The sequence below is a fragment of the Pseudophryne corroboree genome, chromosome 11, assembly GCF_028390025.1.
Source record: "Pseudophryne corroboree isolate aPseCor3 chromosome 11, aPseCor3.hap2, whole genome shotgun sequence".
NCBI lineage: Eukaryota > Metazoa > Chordata > Amphibia > Anura > Myobatrachidae > Pseudophryne > Pseudophryne corroboree.
The window spans coordinates 354,680,106-354,707,209 of NC_086454.1; the positions used below are offsets into that span (position 1 = coordinate 354,680,106).

At 49.0% G+C, this 27,104-nt stretch overlaps 1 protein-coding gene across 3 annotated transcripts in view; it reads left to right on the forward strand.

Annotated features, from left to right (window-relative positions):
* Nucleotides 1-1,447: 1,447 nt before the first annotated feature.
* Nucleotides 1,448-27,104, forward strand: part of C11H16orf87 (chromosome 11 C16orf87 homolog) — a 28,418-nt gene continuing 2,761 nt past the window's right edge. The window contains exons 1-4 of one of the 3 annotated variants that reach the window (XM_063946013.1): nt 1,448-1,655; nt 18,281-18,377; nt 20,478-20,660; nt 21,476-21,589. In XM_063946013.1, the coding sequence (XP_063802083.1) occupies nt 1,572-1,655; nt 18,281-18,377; nt 20,478-20,660; nt 21,476-21,589 (478 nt within the window). In that variant the 5' untranslated portion in view covers nt 1,448-1,571. The remainder of the gene's footprint in view (nt 1,656-18,280; nt 18,378-20,477; nt 20,661-21,475; nt 21,590-27,104) is intronic. The other 2 variants (XM_063946014.1, XM_063946015.1) reach the window with 2 other exon arrangements.

The window sequence follows — 27,104 nt, forward strand, 5'->3', positions numbered from 1 at the left end:
AGGGCATCTTGCTTGACTCCAGATATCTCAAGTTCCTGAAAATGTATTTCTTAGCTTTGAATTGGATAACAGACTAGAGAGTCCCACCTTTCAGAAGGTTCTGGGGACTTGGGGGTCAGAGTTCAGGAGCCAGAGCAATTCACCAATGAAAATATAAAACTGCATATCAGGCGTGTGGAGTTGGAGCAGGGACTTAAAGGCTGATATATCTGGTTCTCGGCATAGTAGAGACAAGCTGCCAGTGTCCACCAAAAGGGAAGAGTCCCAGCTTTAGGATTATACCCTCAGAAAAACTCTAAGTCAGATAGAACCCGAGATATCTGGCTGGGAAGAGCATTTAACAGGCTTGGATGGGGACCACTGCTTTCAAGTCGGATATCTCCGGTTCCCCAGGGCCGATTTTAAAAAATCTGGTACCCCTGGAAAGAGGGGACCCTCAGCTATCAACATAGGACCCTTATACTCCTGGGGCCCTTGGGCAAGAGTCCATTGAGCCCATACGAAAAGACGGCCATGACCATATGGCACATGGACAACCAGTGAGGACACAGCTGGAAAAGCAGGAGCAGATGATTATCAAACTGTGGGACCCATTTATCAAGGATTGCATTTGCAGCGAGATCTCGGCCCGATATTAGCGTCCAGAATCGCATTGCAGGCTGCCATTATTTACGGCGGGATATATTATTAATTTCTGTGATGTGTTCATTGTGGCGAACGGAGTCCACTGACCACGCATGCACGGCGACCATTGCTGGGGAGGGTTCCGGGAGAACCTTCTCCCGACTAAGTTTGCGATGTGTAGCCCGTAGGCTACACCAGCACAACGACATCTTCAGATGGCGGTAGCTGCAGGGGCCACGCTCTGGAATGCTTTGCATTCCTGGTAAATCTGGCAGTATCACATCACTCTTAGGGGAACATTTACTAAGCAGTGATAAGAGCGGAGAAGTGAGCCAGTGGAGAAATTGCCCCATCAACCAATCAGCAGCTCTGTATCATTTTATAGTATGCAAATTATAGATGTTACTTCAGTGCTGATTGGTTGCCATGGGCAACTTCTCTACTGACTCACTTCTCTGCTCTTATCACTGCTTAGTAAATGTCCCCCATAGAAACCTATGGGGAATGCAGCGCTTTCTGGTGCGGGCCCTCAGTCATACATTCGGGGAATGATAAATATTTGAAGCTGCACATATACAATGAGCCCTGTGACACCCAGGATAGACCTCATGCATTTATCTGTATTTTTTTTATTGTTATGCAACATGAGGTTGTTTTCCCAAGAGTGTTATCACATTTTCCTTATTGTGTGGAGATTATTACAGTGTGTGTGTGTGTGTGTATGAGGTGTGTGTATATGTATTGTTAACATACAGACACGCCCCCCTCTCTCCCCCCCAAGAGGAGGCTGTGATTGGCTGGGAAGCAGCTCGCGCTCTCCCTCAGCAGTGTGCACGGGGGCGCGCTTGCCTGCGTCTTGCTGCGATACGTTCACGCCGGAGTGCGCGCTGCCGCCCCCGCCAGCCGACAGGCGGAGAGAGAGGGAGAGAGGGGCCCCGGGGGCGAGCATGTCCCTGGCCGCCGCCGCTGCCGCCGCCAGAGCCAGGAAAGTGAAAATGGCCACCAAGTCCTGCCCGCAGTGCGACCAACAGGTGAGGACCCCCGGCTGTGCCCACAGCCCGGGCATAGCACGGCGCCCCTGTACCCGCCTGTCTCCACGCATCGTATTGGCGGGCACGTCGTTGTGTACAGTATGGCAGGGTGGCATGTGTGTGCCATATTATCAACCATATTACCTGGTCCCTGCATCTGTGCTTCATCCCCGGTCACTGCAGTCACTGTGCTGGGGCTCATGTGGCCTCTGGTGGTAAGGCTGGTATGTGCCCAGTGTATGGGGGGCGGTGCTGGTATGTGCCCAGTGTATGGGGGGCAGTGCTGGCATGTGCCCAGTGTAAGGGGGGCAGTGCTGGTATGTGCCCAGTGTATGGGGGGCAGTGCTGGCATGTGCCCAGTATATGGGGGGCAGTGCTGGTATGTGCCCAGTGTATGGGGGGCAGTGCTGGCATGTGCCCAGTGTATGGGGGGCAGTGCTGGTATGTGCCCAGTGTATGGGGGGCAGTGCTGGCATGTGCCCAGTGTAAGGGGGGCAGTGCTGGTATGTGCCCAGTGTATGGGGGGCAGTGCTGGCATGTGCCCAGTGTATGGGGGGCAGTGCTGGCATGTGCCCAGTATATGGGGGGCAGTGCTGGTATGTGCCCAGTGTATGGGGGGCAGTGCTGGCATGTGCCCAGTGTATGGGGGGCAGTGCTGGCATGTGCCCAGTGTATGGGGGGCAGTGCTGGCATGTGCCCAGTGTATGGGGGGCAGTGCTGGCATGTGCCCAGTGTATGGGGGGCAGTGCTGGCATGTGCCCAGTGTATGGGGGGCAGTGCTGGCATGTGCCCAGTGTATGGGGGGCAGTGCTGGTATGTGCCCAGTGTATGGGGGGCAGTGCTGGTATGTGCCCAGTGTATGGGGGGCAGTGCTGGTATGTGCCCAGTGTATGGGTGGCTGTGCTGGTATGTGCCCAGTGTATGGGGGGCAGTGCTGGTATGTGCCCAGTGTATGGGGGGCAGTGCTGGCATGTGCCCAGTGTATGGGGGGCAGTGCTGGCATGTGCCCAGTGTATGGGGGGCAGTGCTGGCATGTGCCCAGTGTATGGGGGGCAGTGCTGGCATGTGCCCAGTGTATGGGGGGCAGTGCTGGCATGTGCCCAGTGTATGGGGGGCAGTGCTGGCATGTGCCCAGTGTATGGGGGGCAGTGCTGGCATGTGCCCAGTGTATGGGGGGCAGTGCTGGTATGTGCCCAGTGTATGGGGGGCAGTGCTGGTATGTGCCCAGTGTATGGGGGGCAGTGCTGGTATGTGCCCAGTGTATGGGTGGCTGTGCTGGTATGTGCCCAGTGTATGGGGGGCAGTGCTGGTATGTGCCCAGTGTATGGGGGGCAGTGCTGGCATGTGCCCAGTGTAAGGGGGGCAGTGCTGGTATGTGCCCAGTGTATGGGGGGCAGTGCTGGCATGTGCCCAGTGTATGGGGGGCAGTGCTGGCATGTGCCCAGTGTATGGGGGGCAGTGCTGGCATGTGCCCAGTGTATGGGGGGCAGTGCTGGCATGTGCCCAGTGTATGGGGGGCAGTGCTGGCATGTGCCCAGTGTATGGGGGGCAGTGCTGGCATGTGCCCAGTGTATGGGGGGCAGTGCTGGCATGTGCCCAGTGTATGGGGGGCTGTGCTGGGATGTGCCCAGTGTATGGGGGGCTGTGCTGGGATGTGCCCAGTGTATGGGGGGCTGTGCTGGGATGTGCCCAGTGTATGGGGGGCTGTGCTGGGATGTGCCCAGTGTATGGGGGGCTGTGCTGGGATGTGCCCAGTGTATGGGGGGCTGTGCTGGGATGTGCCCAGTGTATGGGGGGCTGTGCTGGGATGTGCCCAGTGTATGGGGGGCTGTGCTGGGATGTGCCCAGTGTATGGGGGGCTGTGCTGGGATGTGCCCAGTGTATGGGGGGCTGTGCTGGGATGTGCCCAGTGTATGGGGGGCTGTGCTGGGATGTGCCCAGTGTATGGGGGCAGTGCTGGGATGTGCCCAGTGTATGGGGGCAGTGCTGGGATGTGCCCAGTGTATGGGGGGCTGTGCTGGGATGTGCCCAGTGTATGGGGGGCTGTGCTGGTATGTGCCCAGTGTATGGGGGGCAGTGCTGGTGTGTGCCCAGTGTATGGGGGGCTGTGCTGGGATGTATCCAGTGTATGGGGGGCTGTGCTGGGATGTATCCAGTGTATGGGGGGCTGTGCTGGGATGTATCCAGTGTATGGGGGGCTGTGCTGGGATGTATCCAGTGTATGGGGTGCTGTGCTGGGATGTATCCAGTGTATGGGGTGCTGTGCTGGGATGTATCCAGTGTATGGGGTGCTGTGCTGGTATATGCCACTATATGTATACAGAGGTACATTGCTATATAGGCGTCATGCATGTTACACAGCACAGGAGAAGTGTTGAGTTACTCTGCGGTGAGTGTGGCAGCACAGACCTGGATGGGGTTACATGCTGGAGACTTGTATGTGCTGCCAGTCAGTAAATAGACTGGGGCTGGTAATAGTACATAGAGGGCATAGTAAGCGCTGTGTGATACAGTTTCCCACTGTAGAGACGTGTATTGTGTCAGCATGGGGTAATGATGGAGGCTTGCCTTTGTATAGTCAAATAATACATAGATGAAGGAGGGTCATTGCTGCATGGCATGTCACACAGGGGTTGTAGTAGAGGGTGACGAGCAGGGTGCTGCGCACAGGGGTGACTTCATGGCGTTTAGTGACCTGAATAAGGAAAATAATGTGCGTACTGTAGTAATGTCACCCGTCACATCCAGGCAGTCAGTGGGTTTGTATTCTAGTGTGTGTGTGTGTGTGTGTATTAGTGTTCACTAGCGGACGGGCAGGGCGCGGGTCTGCCAAAAGGGGGCGTGGCTATGCAAATAGGGGGCATGCCCACTTGCACGTAATGCAAGTGGACGGTTCAGTCCACAGACGGGGGCGGCCGGCGCCGTCACTGTTGGGGGCGTGCGGGCAGGGCGCCGCGCCCTGCTAAAACAGCCTAGAGTGAACACATATATATATATAATGTGTGTGGCTGCTACTTACAGCTGCATACTAAGCATGTTCTGTACTATACACACACGGATACCTTTTTATTCTGCATTTTGTGGATTTGTGCCTGTAACGGGACAATATGTGATCTTAGCTGTTGGAAGCAGTGGGCAGACTATTAGCAATATTGTCCGGTGTGTGGCATCTCCTGACCACACTAATAGGCCTCAGAGAACCGCACCGAACTAGCGTTTAGGTAAGACCGGAACATGACGTGAATATGCCGTCACAGAGAGTAGTGGCCAAGGGACTCCCACAGTATGCAGCTCCCAGTTAAGCTCTGTTTGCCAACCGCTGGGAAGGAACCCCGGAGCAAATCACAAAATTACCAGGCGAGGCCGTCTTAGATGGCAAAGGTTTCAAGTCGAAAAATGAGCCGCTGGGTCAATAATGGAAGATGGGACGGACACTGGTAAAAGTAACACATGTAGTAAATAATACCTGCTGCATGTCCGATACCCAGGTAATAGGACCGCAGAAGTGGAGGCTTGTGCCTAAGCCGGACATGAGAGAGCCTAGATACCCGTAGCCATGTTCCTAGCGTGTGGTTCTGCAAAATCACGTGCTGCTTATTTTCTATTTCCACGTACCCCTTATATGTCCCTATGATTCAGCAGCCAGGCCATGTCAAGAACTTGTGCGTTTTCTGCATTATAACGATCCTATGGATATTGTGGCCCAAACGATATTTCTCGATGGAAGAAGACGGCGTGTGAATGTTGCTCTGACTCCCGGCTTCACCCCTCGCCATGCTCCTGGCTCTTATGTAAGATGTTGCTGCATTTTTTGTTCCAAACCTCCGTGGAATTTTTCCGTCCACTAAGTTTGTTTCCAAGATCTGAATTTTGCATAATCCTCTGTCTGGCATTCCAAGAATAGATATTCACATAACACTATGTGGAATACAGCGTAGAACAAGGGTGAAGCCTTTATTTTCCAAGCCGTGTTACATTAAATTCCGCAAAAAGCTTATCGTTAGTTGCATTCTGTGTGTTGCTGGCTCCTTTGTGTCTGCCTGCAATGTGCGCGTATAAGCGAATATTTGTACATTACACGATTTCCCTTGAGCCCAGAACAGCCGATATCGAGAATACACACTGTACGATCTTGCCGAAGTATTTATCGTTTCTCCCGTACCACACTGGCGAGGAGGTGACCTCTCCAGAGGTCAAATCAAACCGAATATCGTCTGGACGTCTGGTTGGTCCTACACACAAGACGACGTGGACTATATAGTTATCAATCTCTTTCGGTTAACTGCGCAGCAGGGCCGACCAAAATACGTTGCTAACGACCTGCGGGAGCGCGCAATTGTGCGTACACACATGATGTAGGTGATTTGATGTTACGAGACATCAAATCGCCACAGTATCACTCTAGTGTTCACCCGATGTTCCTCGTTTTTGCGTTGATGCTGCGTGTGTGGTTGCGATGGCTCTTTTTCCGGGCGGCTGTTTCACTTGCAAAAGTTCACAAGTCCGTAGGCTGAAAAATTGCATCTGTGTACAAATCGGAATCTGGCCCATGGTTCCTGTGTGCCGGATGGTTTTATGTTTGGCGTCACACTGGCAGCGCCACACTCCGACCTCTAAGTGTCTACCCTTGTCTTTAAGTACATTGATATTTATCGAGCTCGCAGGTCGCCTGGTACTCATCTTATTAGAGTGGTCACACTGGCGTATGTTACATGGTTTATTTCCTCATGGCTTGCCAGTAACACAGTATTGTAATAATCCAACATGAATGACTGTTACAATAGAGTCAGCCTCTATCTCCCTATGGAATGTGGTGACGTTTCCTGGTGCTGGTAAATGTGACGCACTGAGATCAACAGCCTGATGAAGATCTGACCATGCCTGTGGATGTCAGGACTATGTTTAGGCTTTGGTGCCTCCATAACGCAGGGTAGCACCATCTACAGGCTGCTAGCTGGTACTGCAGTAATCCTTGATGGCCTTTATCATTGTTTTTATTAATTAAAAGCTCTACATAATGCAAAAAAAAATTATAAATAAAAAAAATTCTGTCTATCTTCCTTCCTATATTTGGTGCATCATCCAGTGTTAAAAAGCTTGCACTTGCTGTAGATTAATCCTGTCTGCAGGTAAAGCACAATAGCTGCATTGTGGGGGTCATTCCGAGTTAATCGTAGCTGTGCTAAATTTAGCACAGCTACGATCATCTTCCCTGACATGTGAGGGCACGCCCAGCACAGGGCTAGTCCACCCCGCATGTCAGTCCGGCCCCCCGCCCCTGCGCACAAATACAAAAGCATTGCACAGCGGCGATGCCTTTGTATTGGAGGAGTAACTCCCGGCCAGCGCAGCTCCTGCAGCTGGCCGGCAGTTCATTGTCGCTGCAACTGGCCACAGCGAATGCGCAGTTCCGACCCGATCGCTGCGACTAACTGCAGTGAGCGATCGGGTCGGAATGACCCCCTATGTGTGATCATTATTCAGCAGGGTTATATACAGAGTGGCCGTATGCAGCCCGAGCTCAGTGTATACTACAGCGACCGTTATAGGGTGTGCCATAACTAATCAGATGGGACGGCAAAGTCTCTTCCCTGTAACCACAACTGACCGTTTCTGTTTCCAATAGCATCAAAAATTGTCTTTTTTTTTTTTTTATGTGTTTGCTTTACTACGTCAACATCTGCCTAGCACCTTCATTGCAGTGTTCTTATGCCCTCAATGTAACTGTATACCCGGGGGTATCCAGACTGTAGGTGGACACCAAAAAGGTCGACACCTGCAATAGCTCGACATGGAAAAAGGTCAACATGAGTTTTTCACTTTTTTTCCCATTTTTTTTTTTTTTACTTTTTCATACTTTACGATCCACGTGGACTACGATTGGGAATGGTAACATGTGCCGAGTGGAGCGAAACGAGCCATGCGAGGGGACGCGGTGCACTAATTGGGGTACCCGGTCACTCTACGAAGAATACGACGCCAAAAAAAATAAAAACTGTATGTCAGCCTTTTGTCCATGTCGACCTATTTCAGGTATCGACCTAAGGTGTGTCGACCTTTATGGTGTCGACCTGGAGTCCCAGACCCATAAAGGCGGCAATAGATCTCCCAGTGGTTGAACCCTGTCAGTGGTAATCAGTCACCTTGTGGCACTGCCTGCGCCCCCTAGTGTCCTTAGGTCCCTATGGAGCTTTGTGTTTAACATGAGTCGCTGTGCTGTGTAAACGGGAAGTGGGGTCGATGCCACTCGTTTCCCGTTTTTAGGTTAGATTTAAGCGTCACAGGGTTAGGCTGCGTCCCGGGAGGGGGGGTTAGGTTTAGGCAGCGGGGAGGGAGGTTTAGGTTTAGGCATCGGGGGCAGACGATTAGGTTTAGGCTCCTATGGGAGGGGGTTAGGCAAGAAGGGGGGGAGGTTAGGGGTAGGCAACAAGGGGGGGGTTAGGCAACAAGGGGGGGGGGTTAGGGTTAGGCAACAAGGGGGAGGGTTAGGCAACAAGGGGGGGAGGTTAGGTTTAGGCAACAAGGGGGGGAGGTTAGGATTAGGCAACAAGGGGGGGGGGGGTTAGGGTTAGGCAACAAGGGGGGGGGGGGTTAGGGTTAGGCAACAAGGGGGGAGGTTAGGCAACAAGGGGGGAGGGTTAATGGGGTTGCGGAGAAGGGGGAGCACCCCTTACTCACCTCCCTCGGCTTCTAAAAAATTGTGGTCCCAGCGTCGGTATTACGACCGCCGGGATCCCATGCGCCAGCAAATCATACTGGGGATGTATATGTTGGGTACAGACTAATTGCATACCAAGGGGGTTGTGGCTGCTACTTCTTTTATCCGATTGGTCATCTATCTGTAGCTTGCCATGTCATATGATGACATCACACATACAGTACATTGTGTGAGCAGCCTTTGTGTGTGTATCTGTAGTATATCATTCATTTCACACAGGTCTTCATAGAACAAGCCCTCTGAAAATGCAGTCTTTCCCTATATGTAACCGTCTTAGGGGGAATTCAATTCAGTGTGATGTACTGCCAGACATCACCTCAGCACTGCATACATATCGGGCACTTACACTAGTGCCAACATCACAAGTTTTCCCTGGCATTTCTATGGGATGTGATGGAAAAACTGAGATGCGGACAGGACGCGATCCCTGCTTGGATCCATGGAATTGAATTCCTCCCTTAGAGGTGCATTTACTAAGCAGAGGTTTTTGCACACGGATACTTCTCCGAGGGTTTGACCCTGACATCTATAGCAGGCCTCATATTTTGAGCAAAACAAATCGTTTAATATCAATCTTAAATTGCGGGGTCAAACGCGCTGAGAAGCATCAGCCTGCAAGTCCACCACTTGGTAAATTTACCGCCTGGTGCTTCCCTGCGTTACCGCGGCATCTTTTCATAGCACATTGCTCTGTCAGGACAGAGAGACTTTAGAAAACTGCTTTCAGGTTTATTTTTTGGATTCAATTGTTTAGCTGACTTTCTTTTTCTTTTATTAGCAATTGCAGAGTCACGTCTGTTCAGCCGGTTGCGTTTGGTAGTGCCGGGCTTGCTGCGTAATCGTGCAGAAATCCTTCTTCTCATTTCATTTTCAGCTGTTTCTTACAAATGTTTAGCACAAAAAAAGTGAAAAATTATCTTCAAAGTTTTTAATTTTTTTGTATTTTTATGTATGCAGTATTGGTGAGTGTTTGGGGAAAGCCACCTACTGGGGATTGTAGTGAGTCCTGTGTTAATAGAGTCCCATATGGTGACACAAAGATGGGGGGGGGGTTTGGGGTTGCGTATGTTGCAGTCGGTTGAGCGTTGTATTTCCTCCCTGTCCTGTAGCACTTCCCCTGTACAGTATGTCGGCGTTACTGGTACTGACTGTCCGTGAAACAGCCTTTGCTAGGACGCTGTAACTTGGCGAGTCTGGTCCCAGTAACCGCGTTTCCTATCTCTGCAGCAAAGTTCCATAGCCGCTGTTCTGGCTTGTTGCGTTAAACTGCGCTAAATATTTATGATTACGACAGCCGTGCCGGCTGTAGTTGGGTATCAAATGAATCACACGGTTTTTGTTTTTAAATAATTATGTAATACTGCCTTTTCAAAGTATTCCATACATGTCCATTTTCTGGCTGTCACTGAACCTTTATATTGTCCTATACACCCCCTCCTCCCCCCTTCATATTTTGTCTGTTGCATTTAGCTGGGGCAGACCCATTGCGGAATTAGTTTTCGGTTGCAGCCGGCGGCAGATTAGCGGTGACCTCTCCCCCGGCATGACCTGTAATCTGTGCGGGGTGATGATTGTGTCCTTGTGAACTGGCTTTTGGCATAATAACGTGGAGCAGTTCTATTTGTGTACATGGATCCTTGTTTCACCCTCCCCAGTTATAGGTTGTGGCTGTATGAGCAGTCTGCCCCGCTGTAATCACTGCGCCTTGCCGGGCCCTGCTAATAACGTCAGGCATTTATGTAATGTGCACTTACAGAGAACGTTTCTGTTGGTACAGAGGTTCCCATGGAAAATTTGGGGGTGACAGATTGTACGTATGTGCGACTGCTTACTGCATGCTCTCTGTGTCCTGCATCTGACCCTATGGGAGGAACTCGCAGTACAGAAAGTGCAATAGTCTGCAGTGTTACTCCCAGAAGTATAGCTCAGCCCTGGAGAAGGTGTATATCGTGCACCTGGCCCGATGTGAGAAACTCGCAGTACAGAAAGCGCAATAGTCTGCAGTGTTACTCCCAGAGGAGGTATAGCTCAGCCCTGGAGAAGGTGTATATCGTGCACCTGGCCCTATGGGAGGAACTCGCAGTACAGAAAGTGCAATAGTCTGCAGTGTTACTCCCAGAGGTATAGCTCAGCCCTGGAGAAGGTGTATATCGTGCACCTGGCCCTATGGGAGGAACTTGCAGTACAGAAAGTGCAATAGTCTGCAGTGTTACTCCCAGAGAGGTATAGCTCAGCACTGGAGAAGGTGTATATCGTGCACCTGGCCCTATGGGAGGAACTTGCAGTACAGAAAGTGCAATAGTCTGCAGTGTTACTCCCAGAGAGGTATAGCTCAGCCCTGGAGAAGGTGTATATCGTGCACCTGGCCCTATGGGAGGAACTTGCAGTACAGAAAGTGCAATAGTCTGCAGTGTTACTCCCAGAGGAGGTATAGCTCAGCCCTGGAGAAGGTGTATATCGTGCACCTGGCCCTATGGGAGGAACGCGCAGTACAGAAAGTGCAATAGTCTGCAGTGTTACTCCCAGAGGAGGTATAGCTCAGCCCTGGAGAAGGTGTATATCGTGCACCTGGCCCTATGGGAGGAACTCGCAGTACAGAAAGTGCAATAGTCTGCAGTGTTACTCCCAGAGGTATAGCTCAGCCCTGGAGAAGGTGTATATCGTGCACCTGACCCTATGGGAGGAACGCGCAGTACAGAAAGTGCAATAGTCTGCAGTGTTACTCCCAGAGGTATAGCTCAGCCCTGGAGAAGGTGTATATCGTGCAGCTTTTACTTTTGTTTAACTATGTAGTATCTGGGGTGCATTGCAAACCACCCATGTAGGTTTAGCTGTGCGGAGGGGTTTGTTTGCATGCGTGAATTTTATATTTGTGTGTGTGTGTGTGTGTGTGTGTATATATATATATATATATATATATATATATATATATATATATATATATATATATATATATATATATATATATAATATTTATTTATTTTATTATAAAATTTCGCTCTTCCAACATCTTAAATATTTTGGTACTAGCTAAGCCCTAGCCACATTCTGAGTAGGCTGAGAAGCCCTTTTTCAACAGTCCCAATAGAATCAATCGGGACCCTTCAGCGATACGATGTTACAGTAGCGCAGTGACATTATAATGCAGCCAGCGTGTCCTCGCTGAAGGGATGATACACATTTATGGGGCATCTGCTGAAGCTACACACAGGGAAGGAAGCTGTTTGGGGGCACATGCATTCATTACACCCCGGGGATTATTAGTGAGGTATGACGCACTTATCGCACTTTGTATATATGGAGTCATTTTGTGTGTCAGAGTTCACATTGCTGCAGTGTTTACATTATTAACAATCCAGGCTGCAAGCTGTAGTTCTTGGTTTGTGTGTGTGTGTGTATATATATATATATATATATATATATATATATATAATATAATATGTGTGTGTGTTTTTAACATTCGTGTTTAATGTTATCATAGAAACTTAGGGCGGAATTCTTTTGTTTTATCATGTGCAATAATTAATGGGTGCCCAATGTTGCAATTCAGTTGTTTTGGACACCCTTTTATTATCGCACTGATAACGTCTTAATACGCTGTGTTTAGCTGCGTGAATCCGGATGTCTGCAGCTGTGCGGCAGGTACTCTACCCTCGCTTGCTGAGGCAGACGTCTTTCATACAGGCACTGTGTTCTCCACTAGCAGCACGTTGGCGCCAGCGAGGACATCTCGCTGCAATGACTGCAGGCGTCATGGGTGAGCCACATGCTGAGGTGAGAGGCGCCGCTAAGCATGTGACTGAAATGTCCCATTTAAGTTTTACGTCTCAAACTCCACCCAAACCACAGTTTTTAGTTTTTGGTAGAATTTGTTACATAATAACATCTTATTAATATAATCTTCATAAAACTACACAGGGAAAGCACACAAAATATGTAGGCTACAAAGACGCTTAAATGTCACATTTGTTCAGGAAAGGTTGTTTAAATTGGTGACTGTTTAAAAGAAGAAAAAAAAAAAAAATATATATATATATAATATAATATAATATAATTTCTCTGACGTCCTAGTGGATGCTGGGGACTCCGAAAGGACCATGGGGAATAGCGGCTCCGCAGGAGACTGGGCACAAAAGTAAAAGCTTTAGGACTACCTGGTGTGCACTGGCTCCTCCCCCTATGACCCTCCTCCAAGCCTCAGTTAGATTTTTGTGCCCGAACGAGAAGGGTGCATACTAAGGGGCTCTCCTGAGCTGCTTAGAGTAAAAGTTTAAAGTAGGTTTTTTATTTTCAGTGAGACCTGCTGGCAACAGGCTCACTGCATCGAGGACTAAGGGGAGAAGAAGCGAACTCACCTGCGTGCAGAGTGGATTGGGCTTCTTAGGCTACTGGACATTAGCTCCAGAGGGACGATCACAGGCCCAGCCATGGATGGGTCCCAGAGCCGCGCCGCCGGCCCCCTTACAGAGCCAGAAGACTGAAGAGGTCCGGAAAATCGGCGGCAGAAGACGTCCTGTCTTCAATAAGGTAGCGCACAGCACCGCAGCTGTGCGCCATTGCTCTCAGCACACTTCACACTCCGGTCACTGAGGGTGCAGGGCGCTGGGGGGGGGCGCCCTGAGACGCAATAAAAACACCTTATTTGGCAAAAAAAATACATCACATATAGCTCCTGGGCTATATGGATGCATTTAACCCCTGCCAATTTTTCCTTAAAGCGGGAGAAAGGCCGCCGAGAAGGGGGCGGAGCCTATCTCCTCAGCACACTGGCGCCATTTTTTCCTCACAGCTCCGTTGGAGGAAGGCTCCCTGACTCTCCCCTGCAGTCCTGCACTACAGAAACAGGGTAAAACAAGAGAGGGGGGGCACTAATTTGGCAGATAAATATATACAGCAGCTATATCAGGGAAAAACACTTATATAAGGTTATCCCTATATATATATATATATATATATATATATATATATATAGCGCTCTGGTGTGTGCTGGCAAACTCTCCCTCTGTCTCCCTAAAGGGCTAGTGGGGTCCTGTCCTCTATCAGAGCATTCCCTGTGTGTGTGCTGTGTGTCGGTACGTTGTGTCGACATGTATGAGGAGGAAAATGGTGTGGAGGCGGAGCAATTGCCTGTGTTAGTGATGTCACCCCCTAGGGAGTCGACACCTGACTGGATGGTCTTATGGAAAGAATTACGTGATAGTGTCAGCACTTTACAAAAGACTGTTGACGACATGAGACAGCCGGCAAATCAGTTAATACCTGTACAGGCGTCTCAAACACCGTCAGGGGCTCTAAAGCGCCCGTTACCTCAGGTGGTCGACACAGACACGGACACTGACTCCAGTGTCGACGGTGAGAAAACAAACGTATTTTCCAGTAGGGCCACACGTTACATGATCACGGCAATGAAGGAGGTTTTGAACATTTCTGATACTACAAGTACCACAAAAAAGGGTATTATGTGGGGTGTGAAAAAACTACCCGTAGTTTTTCCTGAATCAGATGAATTAAATGAGGTGTGTGATGAAGCGTGGGTTTCCCCCGATAAAAAACTGCTAATTTCTAAAAAATTATTGGCATTATACCCTTTCCCGCCAGAGGTTAGGGCGCGTTGGGAAACACCCCCTAGGGTAGATAAGGCGCTCACACGCTTATCAAAACAAGTGGCGTTACCGTCTCCTGATACGGCCGCCCTCAAGGAACCAGCTGATAGGAAGCTGGAAAATATCTTAAAAAGTATATACACACATACTGGTATTATACTGCGACCAGCAATCGCCTCAGCCTGGATGTGCAGTGCTGGGGTGGCTTGGTCGGATTCCCTGACTGAAAATATTGATACCCTGGACAGGGACAATATATTATTGACTATAGAGCATTTAAAGGATGCATTTCTATATATGCGAGATGCACAGAGGGATATTTGCACTCTGGCATCAAGAGTAAGTGCGATGTCCATTTCTGCCAGAAGAGGATTATGGACGCGACAGTGGTCAGGTGATGCGGATTCCAAACGGCATATGGAAGTATTGCCGTATAAAGGGGAGGAGTTATTTGGGGTCGGTCTATCGGACCTGGTGGCCACGGCAACGGCTGGGAAATCCACCTTTTTACCCCAGGTCACCTCTCAGCAGAAAAAGATACCGTCTTTTCAGGCTCAGTCCTTTCGTCCCCATAAGGGCAAGCGGGCAAAAGGCCACTCATATCTGCCCCGGGGCAGAGGAAGGGGAAAAAGACTGCAGCAGACAGCCTCTTCCCACGAACAGCAGCCCTCCCCCGCTTCTGCCAAGTCCTCAGCATGACGCTGGGGCCGTACAAGCGGACTCAGGCACGGTGGGGGCCCGTCTCAAGAATTTCAGCGCGCAGTGGGCTCACTCGCAAGTGGACCCCTGGATCCTGCAGGTAGTATCTCAGGGGTACAAATTGGAATTTGAGACGTCTCCCCCTCGCCGGTTCCTGAAGTCTGCTTTACCAACGTCTCCCCCCGACAGGGAGGCGGTATTGGAAGCCATTCACAAGCTGTATTCCCAGCAGGTGATAATCAAGGTACCCCTCCTACAACAGGTAAAGGGGTATTATTCCACGCTGTTTGTGGTACCGAAGCCGGACGGCTCGGTGAGACCTATTTTAAATCTGAAATCCTTGAACACTTACATGAAAAGGTTCAAGTTCAAGATGGAGTCACTCAGAGCAGTGATAGCGAACCTGGAAGAAGGGGACTATATGGTGTCTCTGGACATCAAGGATGCTTACCTCCATGTCCCAATTTGCCCTTCTCACCAAGGGTACAGAACTGTCACTATCCGTTTCAGATGCTGCCGTTTGGATTGTCCACGGCACCCCGGGTCTTTACCAAGGTAATGGCCGAAATGATGATTCTTCTTCGAAGAAAAGGCGTCTTACTTATCCCTTACTTGGACGATCTCCTGATAAGGGCAAGGTCCAGAGAACAGTTAGAGGTCGGAGTAGCACTATCTCAAGTAGTACTACGACAGCACGGATGGATTCTAAATATTCCAAAATCGCAGCTGATTCCGACGACACGTCTGCTGTTCCTAGGGATGATTCTGGACACAGTACAGAAAAAGGTGTTTCTCCCGGAGGAGAAAGCCAGGGAGTTATCCGACCTAGTCAGGAACCTCCTAAGACCAGGCCAAGTGTCAGTGCATCAATGCACAAGGGTCCTGGGAAAGATGGTGGCTTCTTACGAAGCGATTCCATTCGGCAGATTCCACGCAAGAACTTTTCAGTGGGATCTGCTGGACAAATGGTCCGGATCGCATCTTCAAATGCATCGGCGGATAACCCTGTCTCCACGGACAAGGGTGTCTCTCCTGTGGGGGTTACAGAGTGCTCATCTACTAGAGGGCCGCAGATTCGGCATTCAGGATTGGGTCCTGGTGACCACGGATGCCAGCCTGAGAGGCTGGGGAGCAGTCACACAGGGAAGAAATTTCCAGGGCTTGTGGTCAAGCATGGAAACGTCTCTTCACATAAATATCCTGGAACTAAGGGCCATTTACAATGCCCTAAGTCAGGCAAGGCCTCTGGTTCAGGGTCAGCCGGTGTTGATCCAGTCGGACAACATCACGGCAGTCGCCCACGTAAACAGACAGGGCGGCACAAGAAGCAGGAGGGCAATGACGGAAGTTGCAAGGATTCTTCGCTGGGCGGAAAATCATGTGATAGCACTGTCAGCAGTGTTCATTCCGGGAGTGGACAACTGGGAAGCAGACTTCCTCAGCAGACACGATCTCCACCCGGGGGAGTGGGGACTTCACCCAGAAGTCTTCCACATGATTGTGAACCGTTGGAAAAAACCAAAGGTGGACATGATGGCGTCCCGCCTCAACAAAAAACTGGACAGATATTGCGCCAGGTCAAGGGATCCTCAGGCAATAGCTGTGGACGCTCTGGTAACACCGTGGGTGTACCAGTCAGTGTATGTGTTCCCTCCTCTGCCTCTTATACCCAAGGTACTGAGAATCATAAGAAGGAGAGGAGTAAAGACTATACTCGTGGCTCCGGATTGGCCAAGAAGGACTTGGTACCCGGAACTTCAAGAGATGCTCACGGAAGACCCGTGGCCTCTACCTCTAAGAAAGGACCTGTTCCAGCAGGGACCATGTCTGTTCCAAGACTTACCGCGGCTGCGTTTGACGGCATGGCGGTTGAACGCCGGATCCTGAAGGAAAAAGGCATTCCGGATGAAGTCATCCCTACCCTGATCAAAGCCAGGAAGGATGTAACTGTGCAACATTATCACTGTATTTGGCGTAAATATGTTGCGTGGTGTGAGGCCAGGAAGGCCCCTACAGAGGAATTTCAACTGGGTCGTTTCCTGCATTTCCTGCAAACAGGACTGTCTATGGGCCTAAAATTAGGGTCCATTAAGGTTCAAATTTCGGCCCTGTCAATATTCTTCCAAAAAGAACTAGCTTCAGTTCCTGAAGTTCAGACGTTTGTCAAGGGGGTACTGCATATACAACCTCCTTTTGTGCCTCCAGTGGCACCTTGGGATCTCAATGTAGTTTTGGGATTCCTAAAATCACATTGGTTTGAACCACTCACCACTGTGGACTTAAAATATCTCACATGGAAAGTGGTAATGCTGTTAGCCCTGGCTTCAGCCAGGCGTGTATCAGAATTGGCGGCTTTATCCTATAAAAGCCCTTACCTAATTTTTCATACGGATAGGGCAGAATTGAGGACTCGTCCTCAATTTCTCCCTAAGGTGGTTTCAGCATTTCACTTAAACCAGCCTATTGTGGTGCCTGCGGCTACTAGGGACTTGGAGGATTCCAAGTTGCTGGACGTAGTCAGGGCCCTGAAAATATATGTTTCCAGGACGGCTGGAGTCAGAAAATCTGACTCGCTGTTTATTCTGTATGCACCCAACAAGCTGGGTGCTCCTGCTTCTAAGCAGACGATTGCTCATTGGATTTGTAGTACAATTCAGCTTGCACATTCTGTGGCAGGCCTGCCACAGCCAAAATCTGTAAAAGCCATTCCACACGGAAAGTGGGCTCATCTTGGGCGGCTGCCCGAGGGGTCTCGGCTTTACAACTTTGCCGAGCAGCTACTTGGTCAGGGGCAAACACGTTTGCTAAATTCTACAAATTTGATACCCTGGCTGAGGAGGACCTGGAGTTCTCTCATTCGGTGCTGCAGAGTCATCCGCACTCTCCCGCCCGTTTGGGAGCTTTGGTATAATCCCCATGGTCCTTTCGGAGTCCCCAGCATCCACTAGGACGTCAGAGAAAATAAGAATTTACTTACCGATAATTCTATTTCTCATAGTCCGTAGTGGATGCTGGGCGCCTATCCCAAGTGCGGATTGTCTGCAATACTTGTACATAGTTATTGTTACAAAAATCGGGTTATTATTGTTGTGAGCCATCTTTTCAGAGGCTCCTCTGTTATCATGCTGTTAACTGGGTTCAAATCACAAGTTGTACGGTGTGATTGGTGTGGCTGGTATGAGTCTTACCCGGGATTCAATATCCTTCCTTATTGTGTACGCTCGTCCGGGCACAGTATCCTAACTGAGGCTTGGAGGAGGGTCATAGGGGGAGGAGCTAGTGCACTCCAGGTAGTCCTAAAGCTTTTACTTTTGTGCCCAGTCTCCTGCGGAGCCGCTATTCCCCATGGTCCTTTCGGAGTCCCCAGCATCCACTACGGACTATGAGAAATAGAATTATTGGTAAATAAATTCATATATATATATATAATATATATTTTTTTTTTTTTTCCATTACACCGATGTATATTATAGCCTTGTGACCCGTATCCTGACTGCGTAACGCACTGTTCCACAGTAGCTGAAGAGCCATCGGTAGCCTAACACCGCCGCTGCGTTCCTATGACCCAGCCCTCATGGCGCAATGTTTTTTATTGTGTCTTCCAGGTTCCTGTTGCATGCAAGTCATGTCCTTGTGGTTACATATTTATCAGCCGGAAACTTCTGCACGCAAGACAGACTGAGAGATTAACGCCCACCTCAGGTATGTGCCCGCCTGTCGGTCCCTCCGGCTTTTACACTCAGATTTTTCCTGGCTTCTCCTGGGGAGAAAATTGCGAAACCCTCCTTTGACGCATATTGTTAGCCAAGCACGTTGTGCTCAGTGGATCAATTCTGCATTGAATTATGTTTCCACATTTAACATGTTCAATCCTTAATGGTTTTAAAATAAATAAACATGATTCGCTTTTAAACATACCTTCTGTTCAAGTGTATCCAATGCTACACCTTTTTAAATAACAGAGCAAGGCTCCATTTTCAAAGCCACGTGACCTGCAACCCTTCCCTACACTACCACACCCTCTGGGTACTATTATCCAAGTATGTATGGGGGTAATTCAGATCTGATCGCAGCAGCAAATTTGTTAGCAGTTGGGCAAAACCATGTGCAGTGCAGGTGGGGCAGATGTAACATGTGCAGAGAGAGTTAAATGTGGGTGTGTTATATTGTTTCTGTGCAGGGTAAATACTGGCTGCTTTATTTTTACACTGCAATTTAGATTTCAGTTTGAACACACCCCACCCATATCTAACTCTCTCTGCACATGTTACATCTGCCCCACCTGCAGTGCACATGGTTTTGCCCAACTGCTAACAAATTTGCTGCTGCGATCAACTCTGAATTAGACCCTGTGTCTGTAGCTTAGATTTACTCATTCATACATAAATCTAAGTGTTGGCGTGATGTGCGAGGATCTGATTGGATAGATTTACACAGTCCTCCAATCAGAAGCAGCCATTGCTTGTACAGTGTCAGTATCATGAGGTAGAACTCCATGGTGAATAGACTTAAGTGATATCCCATTCAGACAAAACTTCTGACACGTGATATTGCTGGGGTAAACCAGTCCTGGTTTGGTGTGAAAAGGTCAACCCTGTTTGTATGTTCTGGCATCTTAACCCTGGTCGAATTCAGGGTTATTCCCTGGTCTGGTCCGTCTCGGCTGCTGTGTGAATGGGAGGACCCAGGTTACTCTGCCCGTGTTTCATTATTGCCTGTGTAACACTAAGCCGGGTCGACCATAATTACAGACTAAAAGCCCGTACACACTGGTCGATATATCGACCGTTCTCTTGAACGGCCGATATATCGCGGGTCCGTCGGCCAGTGTGTACGGCCGATACGTCTGTGAACTCCGTCGTTCACAGACGTATCGCGTCGGCCGCGCAGCACAGCCGACTGCCAATATATCTACCGATATATTGGCGCGTCGCTGTGTGTGTACGGGGCGGTCGGCCGACCGCCCGTACACATGCTGCGGCGGCCGGCGGTGATTGACAGCTAAACTGGGGGGGCGTGTGTACACGCCCGCCCAGTTCATGACGTCAGTCCCCCGACGGATCGGGCAGTGTGTATGCTCAGCACACTGCCCGATCCGTCCATAGATATATCTGCAGATCAGTTGATCTGCAGATATATCTATTAGTGTGTACCCACCTTAACACACAACCTGGATTGGCCCGGCAGTATCGGACCTAAATCCTGGGTACTTGCCTAGGTATGAAAGTGTATGATATTGGTTTCAACACGACTTTAAACCATGTTGATGATCCTGGATCGGACCTGGGATTTAGGTCTGAAATTGTTTTTACTCGCCCCTTTAGTGATTGACAGCTAAATTACTTAAGAGTCCGTTAGTAGTCCTGTATTTTGTTTAGATGAGTTGGTCATATTAACTGTTCATGAGAGGTCTAATAGATAATAGAAGGGGGACAGGGTTTGGAGAAGTTTAAATGGATGCAGCATTTATGTTTAAGTAACACTAGACGGATGGCAGCATTATCTCAGCGGTTGCCTCCAATCCACGTTCTCAAAGTGCCGCAATAAGCCCTGCATTCATATAATGTTCTCCTGAGAGGGAAGATTGCCTGCACTGCCTAGGTTGTACTGCTTGGGCATTGCTGGAGTCTAGGGAGATTACCAATAATTCCACTAAAAATAATAATTTTAGTTTTTAAGTTCACCTTTTGCTTAAAATGCTAAGTAATTGGAACTCTGGTCTAATTTAAAAGAACTTAATTGTCACCTCTCATAACCTAACTTTATCACATTCCAAATACTTTTTCTCTTTGCCTCATGCAGAAAACCGCTCCGATCCCAAAAGACGGAGAACAGAGAGAATTAAGAGAGAGCGGATCATCTCCACGGTCAGCAAGGACTTGGAGAACAGACGGAGGTCCCGGTCTAACAGCCAGTCAGACTCGACACGCCGTGGCAGGGGGCGGCCAAAGACCGCAGCCACCAAGAGGCAAGAAGAGGAAAAAGGTGAATATTCAAATTGTGTTGTCGGAAAATGTATTTCATTACAAAGTCATACATCAATTTATGTGTGTGTATATATTCTGTATACTGACTAAGTATATTATTGTGATGAATAGTAGGGTACTCGTTGGCAGGAGTGAGCAGTAAGATGTGGACATTGGGTCGCGGAGATAGAACAGTAACATTATTAACTTGGTAAAAGAACAATACAAGCCTAAATTGTCATCAAATGGGTTATGTACAATTGCTCCTAAATTATTGCTTTGAGATCATTTGCCGTGTAAGCAAATGCTGGTTGAGCATTTGGTTTAGTATGGTGGAGCTCATCGCTGGATGTCTGCAGGTAAGGGGCATCCCTCTACACACGCCTAACTGTAAGCTCCCCGGCTCCTACAACTAACGCGCTTCACAGCCTACTCTGGCTGCACCACCTGAACTTTCCTCCCCTGCCTGCCTTCACCCCTCTACAGCCTAATTCCTGCTACCCCTGGCACCTAATTTTAGACTTCCCCATGCACCTTAGTCGAACTTCAGGTCTGGTTTTAGGTAGACCTCCTGGGACACTTTTCTTTCTAATGTGAGTTTTGTTTTTTAATTATGCTTTTATTTTATTTTTTATTTTTGTGTTTTGATTGTGACCATTTAAAAGTTTTTGAAATTCGCTATTATATGAATGTTGGGAGCTAAGCTTTTTACTGCCCTGGACTCTTATCTTTCTACCCCCTGTCAGTGCCTAACACCACACCTCTCCACCACCATCTGTTATTACCTCCTTCCTTCACGCAGCTTAACCCTAACCCATTAGTCTTACTCGGCAGCAGCGAGGAGCTTCAAGGACACTGGATTTGATGGGCCAGCGTCAAGAAACAGCGAGGAAACCAGAGGGCAGCGCGGGGACCGCGGCAGCAGGAGGCAGCTGTGGATAGGAGAAGGTAATGGCAACGCTTGTGAGCAATTATGTTAATGAGCAGTTGCTGTTCAGCACTTGTACCTAGCGAACAGTTGCTGTTCAGCACTTGTACCTAGTGAGCAGTTGCTGTTCAGCACTTGTACCTAGTGAGCAGTTGCTGTTCAGCACTTGTACCTAGCGATCAGTTGCTGTTCAGTACTTGTACCTAGTGAGCAGTTGCTGTTCAGCACTTGTGAGCAGTTGCTGTTCAGCACTTGTGCCTAGTGACCAGTTACTGTTTAGCGCTGGTCTATTGAGCAGCTGCTGTTCAGCACTTGTATCTAGCGAGCAGTTGCTGTTCAGCTCTTGTGGCTAGCGAGCAGCTGCTGTTCAGCGCTTGTGTCTAGTGACAGTTTGTTTTTTCTTTGGACTTGGACAATTTTAATTGACAACTTTAGTACGCTAGGTACAAGTGCTGAACAGCAGCTGCTCACTAGACAAACGTTGAACAGCAACTTCTCTCTAGGTACAAGTGCTGAACAGCAACTGCTCTCTAGGCTTGTGTCTAATGAGCAGCTGCTGTTCAGCTCTTGTGGCTAGCGAGCAGCTGCTGTTCAGCGCTTGTATCTAGCGAGCAGTTGCTGTTCAGCACTTGTACCTAGAGAGCAGCTGCTGTTCAGCACTTTTGCCTAGCGAGCAGTTGCTGTTCAGCACTTGTGCCTAGCGAGCAGTTGCTGTTCAACACTTGTACCTAGAGAGCAGCTGCTGTTCAGCGCTTGTCTAGTGAGCAGTTGCTGTTCAGCACTTGTATCTAGCGAGCAGTTGCTGTTCAGCTCTTGTGGCTAGCGAGCAGCTGCTGTTCAGCGCTTGTGTCTAGTGGCAGTTTGTTTTTTCTTTGGACTTGGACAATTTTAATTGACAACTTTAGTACGCTAGGTACAAGTGCTGAACAGCAGCTGCTCACTAGACAAACGCTGAACAGCAACTGCTCTCTAGGTACAAGTGCTGAACAGCAACTGCTCTCTAGGCTTGTGGCTAGCGAGCAGTTGCTGTTCAGTGCTTGTGTTTGGAGAGCAGCTGCTGTTCAGCACTTGTACCTAGAGAGCAGTTGCTGTTTAGCGCTTGTCTAGTGGCAGTTGCTGTTCAGCGCTTGTGTCTAGCGAGCAGTTGCTGTTCAGCGCTTGTGTCTAGAGAGCAGTTGCTGTTTAGCGCTTGTGTCTAGTGAGCAGTTGCTGATCAGCTCTTGTGGCTAGCGAGCAGCTGCTGTTCAGCACTTGTCTAGTGAGCAGTTGCTGTTCAGCACTTGTATCTAGCGAGCAGTTGCTGTTCAGCACTTGTACCTAGAGAGCAGATGCTGTTCAGCGCTTGTACCTAGAGAGCAGTTGCTGTTTAGCGCTTGTGTCTAGTGGCAGTTGCTGTTCAGCGCTTGTGTCTAGCGAGCAGTTGCTGTATAGCTCTTGTGGCTAGCGAGCAGCTGCTGTTCAGCGCTTGTGTCCAGTGGCAGTTGCTGTTCAGCTCTTGTGGCTAGCGAGCAGCTGCTGTTCAGCGCTTGTCTAGTGGCAGTTTGTTTTTTCTTTGGACTTGGACAATTTTAATTGACAACTTTAGTACGCTAGGTACAAGTGCTGAACAGCAACTGCTCTCTAGTTACAAGTGCTGAACAGCAACTGTTCTCTAGGTTTGTGTCTAGCGAGCAGTTGCTGTTCAGTGCTTGTGTTTAGCGAGCAGTTGCTGTTCAGCGCTTGTCTAGTGAGCAGTTGCTGTTCAGCGCTTGTGTCTAGTGAGCAGTTGCTGTTTAGCGCTTCTGTCTAATGAGCAGTTGCTGTTCAGCTCTTGTGGCTAGCGAGCAGCTGCTGTTCAGCACTTGTCTAGTGAGCATTTGCTGTTCAGCACTTGTATCTAGCGAGCAGCTGCTGTTCAGCGCTTGTACCTAGAAAGCAGTTGCTGTTTAGCGCTTGTGTCTAGTGGCAGTTGCTGTTCAGCGCTTGTGTCTAGCGAGCAGTTGCTATATAGCCCTTGTGGCTAGCGAGCAGCTGCTGTTCAGCGCTTGTGTCTAGTGGCAGTTGCTGTTCAGCGCTTGTGTCTAGTGGCAGTTGCTGTTCAGCTCTTGTGGCTAGCGAGCAGTGGCTGTTCAGCTCTTGTGGCTAGCGAGCAGTGGCTGTTCAGCTCTTGTGGCTAGCGAGCAGCTGCTGTTCAGCGCTTGTCTAGTGGCAGTTTGTTTTTTCTTTGGACTTGGACAATTTTAATTGACAACTTTAGTACGCTAGGTACAAGTGCTGAACAGCAACTGTTCTCTAGGTTTGTGGCTAACGAGCACTTGCTGTTCAGTGCTTGTGTCTAGCGAGCAGTTGCTGTTCATCGCTTGTGTCTAGTGAGCAGTTGCTGTTCAGTGCTTGTGTCTAGTGGCAGTTGCTGTTCAGCGCTTATGTCTAGCGAGCAGTTGCTGTTCAGCGCTTGTGTCTAGCGAGCAGTTGCTGTTCAGCTCTTGTGTCTAGCGAGCAGTTGCTGTTCAGCGCTTGAATCTAGCGAGCAGTTGCTGTTCAGCGCTTGTATCTAGCGAGCAGTTGCTGTTCAGCACTTGTATCTAGCGAGCAGTTGCTGTTCAGCGCTTGAATCTAGCGAGCAGTTGCTTTTCAGCGCTTGTGTCTAGTGGCAGTTTGTTTTTTCTTTGGACTTGGACAATTTTAATTGACAACTTTATTAGTAATTCACAAATATTGCTAACACTGGGTCGGTATAACAACATTTCCTTTTGTAATAATTATTGTGGGTTTCTGGCCAGACCTATGGCTTCTAATAGTGGTGGGCGGCATGTTAGACTTTGAGGGGTCTCACACAGTAGAGCGGAATAACAAATGTGTCATTTTTGTATTACTATTTGCAATTTGTTCATGATTTGCAATGGGCTGCACTGAATTCCGTGTTTATTGCCATGACCCACCGGCACCAAGGCCCTTGTAAACCACCTGATCGTGCCAAGTACACCAACCGCAGCAGTAATGCCAGCAGTAACTATAGTATGGCAATATCCAACAAAGGGTAAATGCCAATGGTCACTTCCAAACCACTGGTACTGTTGCCCACTTGTAACCGTATTTATCATGCCCAATACAGGTGGCAGTAGTAGTTGTGCTCAGTAACACGCAATATGACAAGTAGTACTCGCCCCTGCGCTGGTTGCCATGCTTCTAGGGCCACACAGAGGGCATCACACGAGGCTCACAGCTGCTCAGGTGACCAGTCATATGACCCAGCTACCTGACCATAGTCATCCCTCCCCTGTACCTGACTGCAGTCTTCATGTATGTGTCCTGTATCCGATCCCACTTGTACACTGTCCTAAATGTGTGTATAAATAGACCGCATATTAAACATTCTCATCGCTGGAAAAAGTATTCTTCCTTTTATACCAGTCACTCCTGTGCCCCTGACCCACCACCCGCAGTATTACCCCCCCCTCCCCATCCTGTATGAGGCCTGACAGCGGGCAGCTCTGGCTGGATAACCCCAGCACAGCCCGCACCTATGGCTTATGTAATAATACCTTATGCGTTCTTACAATATGTGCCCAGTAGGAAGAAGGCTCTGTTATAAGCAGACACAGTCAGTAATGACGTGGGCCTTATCCCAAGCTGAAGCATACACAACGGGTAATCTTCATATGTACAGTATTATTTATTTGTGTTACGAGCATATTATAATTGTGGGAGGAAACTGCAGTACTAGGAGGAAACCCATGCACACACAGGGAGAACATACAAACTCCACAGTTAGAGAATTGGTGGGAATCGAACCCAAGACCTCAGTGCTGTGAAGCGGCATTGCTAACCACTCTGCAAACTGGCCCTAATTCAGACTTGATCGCTGTTCTGCAAATTTGCAGAGGTGTGCGATCGGATAGTCGCCGCCCAGACAGAGTGAAAATCCGCCCCGTGCACGTCTGCATACGCCGTGCAAAAAGCTTTGCAAACGCCGGCCAGCTGCAAATCCGTTCACAACTCACTCACCATCTAATGATTTTTCCATTCTGTGCGCAGACTCTAAAAAATAGAAACGCTTGTAATTTGTTTAAAAAATGCTCATACCTAAAAAAAGAAAACTGTTAATTAGTTATAATGAATACAGCCCTTTTGGGTAATATGTGGAGGTATTTTGTAGGTTTTTTAATTGCTGGGGGTTCCGTATTAGTGATCCAGGTTTTACTGTCCAGTAATTGACTGACCCTGCCTCTCCCTACCTTTTTGTGAGCCGCCAATCGCGGCTCACTAGTGGCGTCCCGGCTCTGGTTCCCTCCTGCAATGAGTTGCGGTATCCGTTCGTTTTGAGATCGGCGCTTGGTGATGTCAGATCCCGCTTCCGCTACTCCTGCCTCCGTCTCTCACCCTTGACAAAGGGCGGAAGGCCCGAAACGCGTTGGTGAGAGACGGAGGCAGGAGTAGCGGAAGCGGGATCTGACATCATCACCAAGCGCCGATCTCAAAACGAACGGATACCGCAACTCATTGCAGGAGGGAACCAGAGCCGGGACGCCACTAGTGAGCCGCGATTGGCGGCTCACAAAAGGTAGGGAGAGCCAGGGTCAGTCAATTACTGGACAGTAAAACCTGGATCACTAATACGGAACCCCCAGCAATTAAAAAACCTACAAAATACCTCCACATATTACCCAAAAGGGCTGTATTCATTATAACTAATTAACAGTTTTCTTTTTTTAGGTATGAGCATTTTTTAAACAAATTACAAACGCTTCTATTTTTTAGAATCTGTATTGTTTATCTTTACAGAAGCTGCTAAAAATCACACAAGCGCAGTGAAAAATATATTTTAATCATTCTGTGCGCAACCCAGGACTCACTCCTACAGTGCGACACACACAGGCTGATCGGGGCCGGAGCTGACGTCACACACCCTCCCTGAAAAAACTTGGGAACACCTGCGTCTTTCCTGACACTCCCAGAAAACGGCCTGTTACCACCCCCCAGACGTCCACATCCTGCCAATCAGCCTGCGTTCGCCTACAATCAAAAAAGACGCAGGATTTTTTCGCAATTTGGCCTCGCGCCTGTGCATTACGATCTGTACACATGCGCAGCTGTTCAATAATCACCTGCGGTGCAATTTCGCACAGTAGCGTTCAGGTCTGAATTAGGCCCTGTGCTTTACCAAGTGCAAGACTTTAATATCGTGCGTTTTATTGGAGATATGTAGGCGTGCGGCGAATGTCTCACAGTCTCCCCTACATCACATGGTGCTATCAGACACAACAGGGGGCAATTGAGGAGATCTCCATGGCTGGATACATGCATTGGTGCAGTGAAATGTCGACTATAGCTGGGATGCATGTGTCTTAGTGCTGACACACACGGGAATGCTGCACATACGTGTCATGTGTCAGTCCTCAGAGGGCGTAATGTGTGAGGAGACGTTCCCTCCCCGGAACACCCTTATAGGGCTGTCACTGCCTACATGACGTCTGTCTGATACTGACTGCTGGGTGTTATTTTACACTCAGTGCTCCTGGGACGGAGCGCAGCCGGGACTACATTCTTACTCCATTA